The 13,861-nt window shown below is 37.3% G+C and overlaps 1 protein-coding gene across 2 annotated transcripts in view; it reads left to right on the top strand.

Annotated features, from left to right (window-relative positions):
* The window catches only part of CUL1 (cullin 1), a 123,829-nt gene that overhangs the window by 97,018 nt on the left and 12,950 nt on the right, over nucleotides 1-13,861 (top strand). For both annotated transcript variants that reach the window (XM_045006080.1, XM_045006081.1), the window contains exons 8-14: nucleotides 1,537-1,699; nucleotides 5,393-5,523; nucleotides 10,986-11,093; nucleotides 11,182-11,288; nucleotides 11,627-11,675; nucleotides 12,119-12,250; nucleotides 13,304-13,421. In XM_045006080.1, coding sequence (XP_044862015.1) covers nucleotides 1,537-1,699; nucleotides 5,393-5,523; nucleotides 10,986-11,093; nucleotides 11,182-11,288; nucleotides 11,627-11,675; nucleotides 12,119-12,250; nucleotides 13,304-13,421 — 808 coding nt within the window. The remainder of the gene's footprint in view (nucleotides 1-1,536; nucleotides 1,700-5,392; nucleotides 5,524-10,985; nucleotides 11,094-11,181; nucleotides 11,289-11,626; nucleotides 11,676-12,118; nucleotides 12,251-13,303; nucleotides 13,422-13,861) is intronic.

The following is a 13,861-nucleotide window of genomic DNA, read 5'->3' as shown; positions in this document are numbered from 1 at the left end:
ATTTCCATTATTGTTTTTGTGGGTGTATCTCCCTCCTCTTGCTTTGTGAAATGCTTCTTAAAATAGAATTATGAAAGCACAGAAATTGGCAGGGGGACTTGAGCAAGTGCAGTATCAGAAATTATTTTGAGCTCATTTTTTGGAAATGAATAGATTTCAAGTTTACTGTTCCCTTTTGACTGATAAATTTCTTGATACAGTGCTACCTATAAGAAGGGGATAAGCAATGGAGTCTCTTGACTCATAGAAATGTAGGAATTGCCATGAAGCAAACCAGCTGTCCTTCTAGTCCAATATTCTGGATACTGGCGAGTACCAGATGCTTCAGAAGAAGGTGCAGTAAACCTTGCAATTGGGCAATTAAAGAATAATTTGCTTGTATGGAAGGCTGATTCCAAATCCCCACTGGCTTGAAATTGGCTTTTCCCCTGAAGCCATGGGGCTTTATATCCTTTCCAAAATTCTTGATTTTGTTTGTAATATTTTCAGTCCTTACTGTTTTAACTGTTGAAGCTTGTTATCCACATGCATGTCATCAGAAGAGATGATGAATATGTAATACCTTTTATAGAAATGGGTTTAGCTAAAGACTAGTGTCTGCATAATTGAAAAATTGTATTTTATACAAGGACTTTGCCTGTCTAATATGTAGGTTTAAAACTCAGTGTGCTCTTATCCCTAATGTTGTCTTTCATGCTTAGTCCATACATTTAAGTATTAGGAATATGAATAAACTTGTCTTCTAATTTCCCTTCTATAGTGATGGATTTTTTAATAAAAATATCACTAATCTGTAGTGGGGGGCCACGCATGTCCCATCATCTAACATACTGTTCTTACAGATTGATCATAAAGAGAACCTTGAGCACATTCTACAAACAAAATAGAGATAAATTGGTGGCTATATAAACAAATTCAGTTTTACATTTTGGAATAAACACGATTTCCCTAGTGACTGTTAGGATTTTGGATCAGCAGAAACATATATATGGAAGGCGCCATGGGTCAAAATAAATGCTGGTGCAGTTTGAGTTTTGGAATGTTTTAATAAACCTGTATATTTATGAACACTCAAATGAATTCATGTTGTGCACATACTGTAAAATTGTCTATTTTTGTCTGTTAATTTTTGTGTAAGGAGGACCTTCTGTTCATGTTTATTTTTAACAGTGCACTGGAAAGCCTGATGTCTTAAACTCTATAGGTTGCTGACTTGGTTGCTTTCTCATTTTTTTTGAAAACTTTTTCTGTTCAGAGGCATAGGATGAAAATATTTTCTCAGTGACGTTTTTCCGTTTCAACAGATTAAGATATAAAATTAATTACATGGACACTAACACAAAATATTACATATAAATAAAAAGGAGTCACATTATTTTTCCTGTGAGAACTATATTCTCGGTATTTAAATAGACAACTATAATGTTATATCAACATACTTTCTAAAAAAAAAAAAAAGTTTACACTGTAGTCATTAGTTTTACTGCTCTTCTATCTCGGCTGTTATACATTAGTACATGTATCTTTGTTCTGTAGGCAGAAGCTCGTCTTTTGGAGGAACAGCGTAGAGTTCAGGTTTATCTCCATGAAAGTACACAGGATGAATTAGCACGAAAATGCGAGCAAGTACTTATTGAAAAACACTTGGAGATTTTTCATACAGAGTTTCAGAACTTACTGGATGCTGACAAAAATGAAGGTGAGTTGGTTCAAATTTCAGTTTGGGAGTTTCTCAGAGATGATGCCCCTTAATGGTACTAGTGATCATAATATTGCTAACTTTGATGTCTTTGCTGGGGTTACATCAAGAGATAGGGTTAACAGTAAATAAATAAATTTGAAAATCTGAGAAATGGGAAATTTTAATAAAATGAAATCCATAGGATCAACTTGGTGGCTTCTCAAAATACTGGTTAGAGTCACAGATGGAATGCATAAGAAAAAGGGGGGAAATGATTGCATAATAAGGTACAAGTAGTCTTCTTTCAGGCAAAAAGAGATCCTTTTTATTAGAGGAAATGGGTCTTAAGTGATGCTTCTAGAAATGAATATAAACTTCAGTAGATAATCTAAAATGGAGACTATAAGAGCTGAGAGAGAGAATTTGAGGAATAGATAGCCAAAGGAATATTCTTGAGAAATTATTTGAAGTGTAATAGGTATAAGACTTCTGTGGGAGAGACAGTGGCTCTGCTAAATGCCAAGATTTAGTGTCTTGCAGAAGACACAGTCAAAGATCGGGACAGCTAAGTGATTTGTTTGTGTAGAACTCTTCACCATAGATGTTACATCAATCTGGAGGTAAGCTTTACAGGAAACGAAGGTGGGCTCTGTCTGAAATAAAGATTTAAAAAAGAAAGTGATAGAACTGAATGAATGATATGATAAATCCCCAGAGCTGGAAGGTATTAATCTGAAAGTTCTGAAGAAATTTGAGTGAAGTAGCTGAGATAACATAAAGAAATAATTACTAAAAACAACTGTAATGGAAGACTAGAGTGGCCAACACTACTTATTTTTGTCAAAGGTACTAAAAGGGTTATCCGATGAAGTTAGGCTAGTGATCTCCTTCCTTCGCTAGTGGAAGAAGAGCTAAGAAACCATTTATTTGTACTAAAAATATCCATACCTAAGATTTAAAAAAAAATATGGACAAATCAGTGGGGTTAATTGATCAAAAAAATAAACTGTTGCTATCTGAAAGTGTAGCTAAATTGGTGTACACTAGTTACCTCTCAAAATAGCTGTTAAGTGACTGGCACTGTAAATCAGAAATTTATTTCCCGCCTAATTGAAGCAATTTTGCAATATATGGATACAGAACAATAAGAAACTAACGCCTTTTTAAAATATAAATCCCTTCTGAAAATATAAATTTCTTCCCCAATCATGAAAAATTCTTTGTCTAATCAGCCTTTAACTGACTTTTTAAAAAAAGTACTAAGCTTATAATGGTTCATGTGAGCTCTTGTGTATACCATATGGTGATAAATACCTAATACCTTTTCTTAATACATTTAGCGCGCATCTTTATCCACCTCACCAGTCTCTGTGCATTAATTTTTCCGACCTCTATGATTCTAAATCTCTGAGCAGCTTTTAAACAGCTACTACTTTTTAAAAAGTTTGCTTTCCACTTGCACAACTGACAATAAATGTTCCTTGATCACTTTAAGCTCCAGTGTCTTGTGACTCAACATGGCTAGAAACAGCTGCATTAACCTATTGCCCAGGAATTCAATCTTAATATAAATCATCTGTATCTAGCCCAGTCAAGTCTCAAGTCATTGGATCTAACCTCATGAAACATTGAAGCAAACTGTTTTAGATTATCTTAAACTCAGCAATGAAAACTTTATATAGCTACACACCATAATATATTCTTTATAGCTCATCTCCTGGAAACGTGCTGCCTTTGAGGTCCTCCATATATAAGGTATGTTAGGCAAACTGTATTACAGACCACTCACTTGTGAAGTGTTGTGTAATTGCTTAAACATATTATGCAAGTAATAATACAGGACATGGTGTGCATTAGTCAGCCGGTATCTAGGCACATCAGTAGAATTAATGCAGGAAATAATTATCTTTATTGGATACAGGATATAAAATGACTTAGGAAAAATTACCTTATAAATCCATGAAAGCTTCAGCAAACTTGTTGCATTTGTCTTCCATCTACTTCCAAGTATAGACAATCTAACGCAACAACCCTTGTTCCCTTACTTTTGGGATATGGCTAGCATGAGTTACATTCTCACATAGCATTATTGTTCAGGTCCTCCAAAGATTTTACCAGGCTCCTGAAACAAAAAGAGGGAACTGAGGATCCGATATTCCTGACGTGTGTATATATAAAACTATACAGAAAAACTTTTTCAGAATAAGTTTGAGACAGTCTTTATATATCATCCTGAAAGTTCACCAAGTTATAAGTAACTGAAATTAGAGTTATAATGGAAAGGGTTAGCCATCGTTAATATAGGAGTCACTACTGCGCCACATGATAATAAAGGAGCAGTAAAGGGCACCATTTTTTGTGTGTTTTGTATTTTGGTATTAGCAAGCAATCCTACTGTCTTATCTCTCCGTTTCATTTAACATCCAGTAATTTGAGATTTCTAATAAATTGTTCAGAGGATTTACAGAAAAGTCCCACGCCATTGAATGGTAGGATATGGCTGAAAAGCCTAACATTACCCTATTGGATTATCACATCTCTGAGTACCTTTAAGTTTGAGTATCTATTTACTGAGGCCAAGATTTTCTATAGTAACTAGTGATTTTGTGTTTTGTTTTTTTTGAGTACCCAATTTGAGACCTTAAAAAGGGCCTTATCTTCAGAAAGGGCTGAGTACCTGCCCTCTGGAATCCACACCCCTTTGAGTTGAACACTGGAAAATCTAGGCTGCAAGCTATTGTTGTTGTTTTTCGGGTTTTTTTAATATAAGTCTTTAACATATTGCAAAATTATGTCCAATGAGGAGCACATTGTTTTTCATCCTGTGACCTTGAGTTTTGTAGTGGGGCTCTTGACAATCATCCCTTTCTTTTTAGTTGGGCTTATAAAACAAAATATAGAATTTACTGAAACTTAGCAGTCGTTGAATGTTTCCCCCTGAAACAAGGGGTTGGGGAGGCAGTAGCACTCCTCTGTAACAAAATTTGCAGATAACTCACTTTTTCAGGTTTCACTCCAAGGCTATGTCTACACTTGATTTTTTTTGCCTCAGATTTCCCATGGTTGCTAATGCTGTTTTGTTCCCACCAGTGGGAGCATTAGCATGTTTTAAAAGAAAAGAAAGCTGCAGGTGGTTCCTGAGGTTTTAAGTGCCATACTTGCTCTGAGCAGGATTACAGAATACAGTGCTTATGCTGGTGGCCAGCTGGAGCCCACACTACATTAGCACTCCCACCACTGTTACTACTGGTGGTGCTGAAACAGTGGTATCTATTGTAGAAGACTTGGATGCAAAAAGGCCTAATTTACATACTCAAAAGTTTAAAGTAAGTTGTATGACATATGACGCCTCCTCTCAAATGTAGAAACTTTATGAAAACTAGACATAAGTTAACATTTACTGTAGTTTATATCTTGATCTTTGTTCTTGATTTGTGTGTAAGTGTACTAGAAGTAAGAAGTAGTTTAATCAGAATATCTTTTATTTTAGCAAGTTTTTGTCTTTCAGTGCCATCTAGTTCTTTGCACCACTCTGGAATTGTTTAGTGTAAATTGTTTGGCTTGTGATGTGATAATACTTGCAAGTATGCATATGTTGACAAATGTGTGGCTCAGTTCTTTGGTCACTTTAAAAATGCAGAATTGTGGTGTTGGGAGAAAGGAAATCCTAGTGTTAATACAGATGAGAGAGATTGTCTTCCTTTTTTCCAGACTTGGGACGCATGTATAACCTTGTATCTCGAATCCAGGATGGCCTCGGAGAGCTGAAAAAACTCTTGGAAACGCACATTCATAATCAGGGTCTAGCTGCTATTGAGAAATGTGGAGAAGCTGCTCTAAATGCAAGTATCTTTTCAGATGTAGTTTTGTATCTGACTGCTAACAGCTCATTTTGTGAGAGGTGAATGCCTCTGATAGTCCTGTGTGTGTGTATTCCTTCAGAATAAAACAGCTGGGACTAAATGGTTACAGTAGGTTGAAAATAAAATAACTGCAGTATAACTAATTATTGCTATTTTTTGCCAACCTCCTTCTTGTCTCCTTCACCCACTGCTCAATTTTTGCCTTCTTTTACGTTGACCCATTTGCTTGAACTAACCCTTTGAATAAATTCCTCCCTTTCAAAAACCATGAAACATGCCATTTCAAGAAGCATTCTAGGTTTAATGACCACATATTCTTTACTCTGTACAGCATCTTATGTACTTGTGCCTCTCAACTTGTAAGCTTTTTAATGAATGTGTTTGCCCTTTTTTACCTGATGTGTACAGTATTATGTATGCTGAATGTGGTTATTGAAAATTGAGACAAGGTGGTTGAGGTAATATCTTTTATTGATCTACTTCTATTAATGGAAGTGACAAGCTTTTGAGCTTCACAGAGCGTCTTTTCAAGTCTGGAGCGCTCAAAAACTTATCCTTTCCACTAATAGAAGTTGGTTGTTAGAATATATTGCCTCGCCCATCTGTATCTCTCATATCCTCCATCTACAACAATTTACTAGTACAATCTTCTTAGTAAAGAAAGTAGTGCTGATTAATCATAATTGCAATTGTACAGAAATCATGTAATGAGGCACCTGATTTCAATCCACAGAGGTTGAGATTGCCTCACCAAATAGTATTTAAATAACTTTATACTAGGGCTGTCAAGCGACTAAAAAAATTAATCTCGATTAATCTCATGATTTAAAAGATTAATTGCACTGTTATCAATAGAATACCATTTATTTAAATATTTTTGATGTTTTCTACATTTTCAAATATATTGATTTCAATTTCAACATAGAATACAAAGTATACAGTGCTCACTATATTTTTTATTACAAGTGTTTGCACTGTAAAAAAAAATTGTATTTCAATTCACCTAATACAAGTACTGTCGTGCAATCTCTTTATCATGAAAGTTGAATTTACAAATGTAGAATTACGTACAAAAAAAACTGTATTAAAAATAAAACAATGTAAAATTTTAGAGCCTGCAAGTCCACTCAGTCCTACTTCTTGTTCAGCAAATCGCTCAGACAAACAAGTTTGTTTTCATTTGCAGGAGATAATGCTGCCCTCTTCTTGTTTACAATGTCACATGAAAGTGAGAACAGGTGTTCAAGTGGCACCGTTTTAGCTGGCATCACAAGATATTTATGTGCCAGATGCACTAAAGATTCATATGTCCCGTCATGCTTCAACCACCATTCTAGGGGACATGCATCCATGCTGATGAAGGGTTCTGCTCGATAACAGTGCAAAACAGTGTGCACCAATGCATGTCCGTTTTCATCATCTGAGTCAGATGTCACCAGCAGAAGGCTGACTTTCTTTTTTTGGTGGTTCGGGTTCTGTAGTTTATGCATTAGAGTGTTGCTCTTTTAAGACTTCTGAAAGCATGTTCCATACCTCATCCCTCTCAGATTTTGGAATGCGCTTCAGCTCTCTTTAGAAATCTCACATTGGTACCTTCTTTGCGTTTTGTCAAATCTGTAGTGAAATTGTTCTTAAAACAACATGTACTGGGTCATCATCTGACACTGCTATTACATGAAATATGTAGCAGAATTTGGGTAAAACAGAGCAGGGGACATACAGCTCTCCCCCAGTGAGTTCAGTCACAAATGTAATTAACACATTATTTTTTAACGAACGTCATCAGCGTGGAAACATGTCCTTTGGAATGGTGGCCAAAGCATCAATGTTTAGCATATCTGGCACATAAATACCTTGAAATGCCGGCTGCAAAAGTGCCATGCAGATGCCTGTTCTCACTTTCTGGTGACATTGTAAATAATAAGAAGAGGGCAACATTATCTCCTGTAAATATAAGCAAACTTGTTTGTCCTAGCGATACAAGAAGTAGGACTGAGTGGACTTGTAGGCTCTGAAGTTTTACTTCATTTTCTTTTGGAGTGCAGTTATGTAACAAAAAAAAAAATCTGCATTTGTAAATTGCACTTTCACGACAGAGATTGCACTACAGTACTTGTATGAGGTGAATGGAATATTTGTAATAAAAATATACACTTTAATTTCAGTTACAACACAGAATACAATGTAGACATGAAAATGTAGAAAAATATCCAAAATATTTAATACATTTCAATTGGTATTCTATTGGTTAATGGTGCAATTAAAACTGCGATTAATCACAATTAATTTTTTTAGTTAATCGCATGAGTTAATTGTGATTGATCGACAGCCTTACTTTAAACGCACACATTGCAGGTCATCAGATGTATTATTTTTCATATATGTATTTTAATTTTATGGAGGGAAAGGGAGGTTAGGGAGAGTAGAGTATAGTCTCTTAATGAAAAAAACAAAAACAAAACTGAGCTCTGACTTCAAAAGCAAAATCATATCTGGTTTTAAAAATGACCTCTTACAAAATAAACTGATGGCTTCAAGTTACATGGAGCTTCTGGAAGCTACGACTAAAGAGTTGTGTGTTTTAAGCAAAGTGGTTGACTTTCTAGCAGGTGATAAAGTGAAAAAGCCATTGCATTCCTCCTCTCTGCTGCTTTCCCTCCACAATTCCTTGCACCTGTCTCCCTACTTCTCCTTAGAGCCACCAGCTCAATTGCATTCCCTTGGGAACCATCATGCCTACTTCCCTGAAAAGTACTTCTCCCTACACCTATATACAGCTACTTTTCTTTCCTTACCTCATCAGTACTCTTGTGACATTTAGTATCTTCAGATATGTCATGTTGTGATCAGGATACTCAATTTTTGTCTTGGATGTGCTCCTGAGATTCTTGCCTTAAATGTTTCTTACTATCTTGATTCTGAACCTTCATGCAGTATTTGTAATTGTTCAAGGGGGAACATTTTTTATTAGCTTCTATCTTGGCTTACTTTGGGAATTTGAATGATCATTTGTATTCTAGTAAACTATTCAAAAGTAAGATCTTATTATTGGAAAAACTAATTGCATGGTTTCTTCTAGAAATTGCCTTGTTGTGGTTTATTGAACAACAAACTATTAGGTCTGGTTTTAATTAAACTTATGTCTTCAAAACATGTCCTTATTGGACACTTGCATAGCGCGGGGTTGAATAGATCATTGCTTTTCTCTTTATACTTTATACATATCTGTTACTGTAGTATCATAGAATCATAGAATCTCATGGTTGGAAGGGACCTCCGGAGGTCATCTAGTCCAACCCCCTGCTCAAAGCAGGACCAAACCCAACTAAATCATCCCAGCCAGGGCTTTGTCAAGCCTGACCTTAAAAACCTCTAAGGAAGGAGATTCCACTACCTCCCTAGGTAACCCATTCCAGTTCTTCACCACCCTACTAGTGAAAAAGTTGTTCCTAATGTCCAACCTAAACCTCCCCCTCTGCAACTTGAGACCATTACTCCTTGTTCTGTCATCTTCTACCACTGAGAACAGTCTAGATCCATCCTCTTTGGAACCCCCTTTCAGGTAGTTGAAAGCAGCTATCAAATCCCCCCTCATTCTTCTCTTCTGCAGACTAAACAATCCCAGTTCCCTCAGCCTCTCCTCATAAGTCATGTGCTCCAGCCCCCTAATCATTTTTGTTGCCCTCCGCTGGACTCTCTCCAATTTGTCCACATCCTTCTTGTAGTGTGGGGCCCAAAACTGGACACAGTACTCCAAATGAGTACACCAGTGCTGAGTAGAGGGGAATGATCACATCCCTCGATCTGCTGGAAATGCCCCTACTTATACAACCCAAAATGCCATTAGCCTTCTTGGCAACAAGGGCACACTGTTGACTCATATCCAGCTTTTCGTCCACCGTAACCCCTAGGTCCTTTTCTGCAGAACTGCTGCCCAGCCATTCGGTCCCTAGTCTGTAGCAGTGCATGGGATTCTTCCGTCCTAAGTGCAGGACTCTGCACTTGTCCTTGTTGAACCTCATCATATTTCTTTTGGCCCAATCCTCTAATTTGTCTAGGTCCCTCTGTATCCTATCCCTACCCTCCAGCGTATCAACCACTCCTCCCAGTTTAGTGTCATCTGCAAACTTGCTAAGGGTGCAGTCCACACCATCCTCCAGATCGTTAATGAAGATATTGAATAAAACCGGCCCCAGCACCGACCCTTGGGGCACTCCACTTGATACCGGCTGCCAACTAGACATGGAACCATTGATCACTACGCGTTGAGCCCGACCATCTAGCAGTTTTCTATCCACCTTACCATCCATTCATCCAGCCCATACTTCTTTAACTTGCTGGCAAGAATACTGTGGGAGACTGTATCAAAAGCTTTGCTAAAATCCAGAAATAGCACATCCACTGCTTTCCCCTCATCCACAGAGCCGGTTATCTCATCATAGAAGGCAATTAGGTTAGTCAGGCATGACTTGCCCTTGGTGAATCCATGGCAAGTCATGCCTGACTAACCTAATCTGTTCCTGATCACTTTCCCCTCCTTTAAGTGGTTCAGGATTGATTCCTTGAGGACCTGTTCCATGATTTTTCCAGGGACTGAGGTGAGTCTGACTGGCCTGTAGTTCCCTGGATCTTCCTTCTTCCCTTTTTTAAAGATGAGCACTACATTAGCTTTTTTCCAGTCATCCGGGACCTCCCCCGATCGCCATGATTTTTCAAAGATAATGGCCAATGGCTCTGCAATCTCATCGGCCAACTCCTTTAGCACCCTCGGATGCAGCGCATCCGGCCCCATGGACTTGTGCTCGTCCAGCTTTCCTAAATAGCCCCGAACTACTTCTTTCTCCACAGAGAGCTGGTCACCTCCTCCCCATACCGTGCTGCAGAGTGCAGCTGTCTGGGAGCTGACCTTGTCTGTGAAGACAGAGGCAAAAAAGCATTGAGTACACTAGCTTTCTCCACATCCTCTGTCACTAGGTTCCCTCCCTCATTCAGCAAGGGGCCCACACTTTCCTTGACTTTCTTCCTGTTGCTAACATACCTAAAGAAACCCTTCTTGTTACTCCTAACATCTCCGGCTAGCTGCAACTCCAAGTGTGATTTGGCCTTCCTAATTTCACACCTGCATGCCTGAGCAATACTTTTATACTCCTCCCTGGTTATTTGTCCAATCTTCCACTTCTTGTAAGCTGTTTTTTTGTGTTTAGTAATGACTAGAATAAGTTTTCCTTGTCACTTGAATGCTCTTAATAGTCTAGAACCTATTTCTGTTTAAAAAAAAAAAAACTTTTAATCTCTTCCACACACACACTTTTTTTTTTTTTTTGGTAAACTTTCACTCTATAAACCTGCTTAAGAAGACATTGGTCATCTGCATTGTTTGGAGAAACTTGCAGAAATTTGAACAAGTTTGATTGCAAGCAACAGGCTGTGTTTTCTTTCAGGATCCAAAAATGTATGTACAGACAGTGTTGGATGTCCATAAGAAATATAATGCTCTAGTCATGTCTGCCTTCAACAATGATGCTGGCTTTGTGGCTGCACTGGATAAGGTAATGTATGTTTAATGTTTGTGGTAACCATTAGATCACTCTGATTTAGGGGATTTCCAAAACTTTGACTTTCTTGTATGATTTGCAGGCTTGTGGTCGATTTATAAATAATAATGCAGTAACAAAAATGGCTCAGTCATCCAGTAAATCTCCAGAGTTGCTGGCACGATATTGTGACTCCTTGCTAAAGAAAAGGTATGTTTTACAGGGAAAGTTAAAAATTAGTATTTTAGTGGGGTTTTTTTGGTTTAAAAAATTAGTTATCATAGTTGTGAAGTGAAATTACACATTGCATCTATAGAAATATATTTATGTTGTGAAATACTTAATTCAAGCAAAAAAGATAATGCAGTAATAATTGCTTGAAAAGTCTCTATAAAAAGTTGAATAGGAACGTGTTTGAAAAACTTTGTTTTCCAAAGAAAATCCCATATTGGACTTAAGTTTCAGTTCACAAGTCATGACTAGACTGTAATAGTATTCATAAGTAATGAATAACAAATTTGCTCAGTAATGCACTTCTTTGACTGCAGCTCAAAGAATCCAGAAGAAGCAGAGCTAGAAGATACACTCAATCAAGTGGTAAGATTCTTAAATAGAGTTTTCTTCTACATAAACTTTTACATTTCATAATAATTTTAAGGTCATCACAGGAGGTTGCAGGTCATGTGCAGTCAACACCTTTTTATTCTGTGTATTTAATTGCTTAAAGCTTTTGGTAACATTTAAAAAAAATGTTGCCAAAAGTCTTTAAAAAAACCAGCCAACCAAACAAAAAAAACTTCAATAGTATACCTCAGAAAGCTGAACAGAATCAACGTTCTCTTTAATGTGTATTATGGTGTAAAATCATTTTATCTCTTCTGAACAATTTCAAAGGTTAACATGTAAAAAAAAGACTTCATTTACATTTCAAAAATAATTGACACTAAAATGTATGATACTTTTAATGAAGTTAAAAATTGGATTTGATAAAAATTTTCAGGTGTGTTCCTTTTTGTAAAAAGGTTTTTTGGCTTTTCCAGATGGTTGTATTCAAGTACATTGAAGACAAAGATGTGTTTCAAAAATTCTATGCTAAAATGCTTGCAAAGAGACTGGTACACCAGAATAGTGCTAGTGATGATGCTGAAGCAAGCATGATCTCCAAACTCAAGGTAAGTCTTCCCTTTCTCAGGGTATGTCTATCCGGCGGGTAGCGATCAGTTTATCGGGGATCGATATATCACGTCTCATTTAGACGTGATATATCGATCCCCGAACGCGCTCCGGTCGACTCTGGAACTCCACCAGGGTGAGTGGCGGTAGCGGAGTCGACAGGGGGAGCCGCAGCCGTTGATCCCATGCCGTGAGGATGGGGAGGTAAGCCGAAATAAGATACTTCGACTTCAGCTACGCTATTCCTGTAGCTGAAGTTGCGTATCTTACATCGACCCCGCCCCCTAGTGTAGACCAGGCCTTAGCACTGGCTAGGAAGGCACTGTTACTTTCCACACACGATGCATATATGCACTTTTTGATCAGAAAAATACAAAATTTAAAGTTCACAAGTCTTTTGACCCCATGGATTTGCAGTCAGTATGTCTTGCTTTGGAATGAGATTTTTAAGCAGGCGTGCTATCCAAGCAAACAACTGCTGAAACAGCTCCCCAGTCTGCCACTTTTTTCAATAACCCTGAATGCTACCTTAAGAACAGTTGATTTTTTTCTGTGTTGCAATTTGACATCGGCAATAAGTGAAAGAATCATTAATCAATACAGCTGAGTTCATATTTTTTTTGCGTAACTGTGCTGCTGTTTACAACAATCTTGCCAAAGCTTACTTGTATGCAGTTTTTTGAAGGGGGGATAAAATGTCAGTAACTTTTTCGTTCTCATAGTTGTTATAAAGGGCTACCAAGTAGACCAGATGTTGAGACTGGTAGATTTTCATGACAGTGTTTCCTGGCTGATTTATTTTAATTTTTAAAATGTTGATCTCACGTTTTTGGTGGCAGAACAGCTACAGAAAAAGCAGTTAAAATAACACGACTTGTCTAAATGGGTTCAGAACTTTCAGAGTGATTTTTGGACATGCAGGAAATGGGTTGTCATATATTCCTCCAGCAAAATTGATTCCAATCAGAAAAACCCTACTTTTCTTGTTCTGTTTGTTCTCCCCGTGTCAAAATACATGGTCTTTCAGACAAAGCTGTGCTCTTTAATTACAGCAAGCTTGTGGTTTTGAGTACACCTCTAAACTTCAGAGGATGTTCCAAGACATTGGTGTAAGCAAGGACTTGAACGAGCAATTTAAAAAGCACCTGACAAATTCAGAACCATTAGATTGTAAGTATAAATTTAATATAACCTTTCTCTTAAAAGCTGAGTTATTGTTAAATTAGCCACACCTTCCCTTAATTGTAGAGATACAAGGGGAAATGACCAGATGTTGAATGAGGGACGTATTTGATTCATATAGCATGCCACTTAAAGCTAGAGTTATTAAAACTTCAGCTTGGATAGACTTTTTTTGGGTCTGTTCACGGTCTTCAAACAGCACCTCATGCTTCCTGATAGGAACAGGTTCCTTTTAGTTTTACAGATCACAATGGGGTTAGCTGTTACAGAGAGAGGATTCAACATAGTGTATCCTCCTCTGCTAAAAGTGAAGCCTGGTGTTTTTGTTAAATGTTTTTTCCTTTGACCAAAATCATTGCTTAAACAGGGAGACTTGTAGGAATAGTACTGAAAAACTACAGGTCTTCCTTTAGCTCAGTAATTAGTCC

Source organism: Mauremys mutica, chromosome 2, assembly GCF_020497125.1.
Source record: "Mauremys mutica isolate MM-2020 ecotype Southern chromosome 2, ASM2049712v1, whole genome shotgun sequence".
In the NCBI taxonomy this organism is placed as follows: domain Eukaryota; kingdom Metazoa; phylum Chordata; order Testudines; family Geoemydidae; genus Mauremys; species Mauremys mutica.
This window is presented reverse-complemented; position numbering and strand designations above follow the sequence as displayed.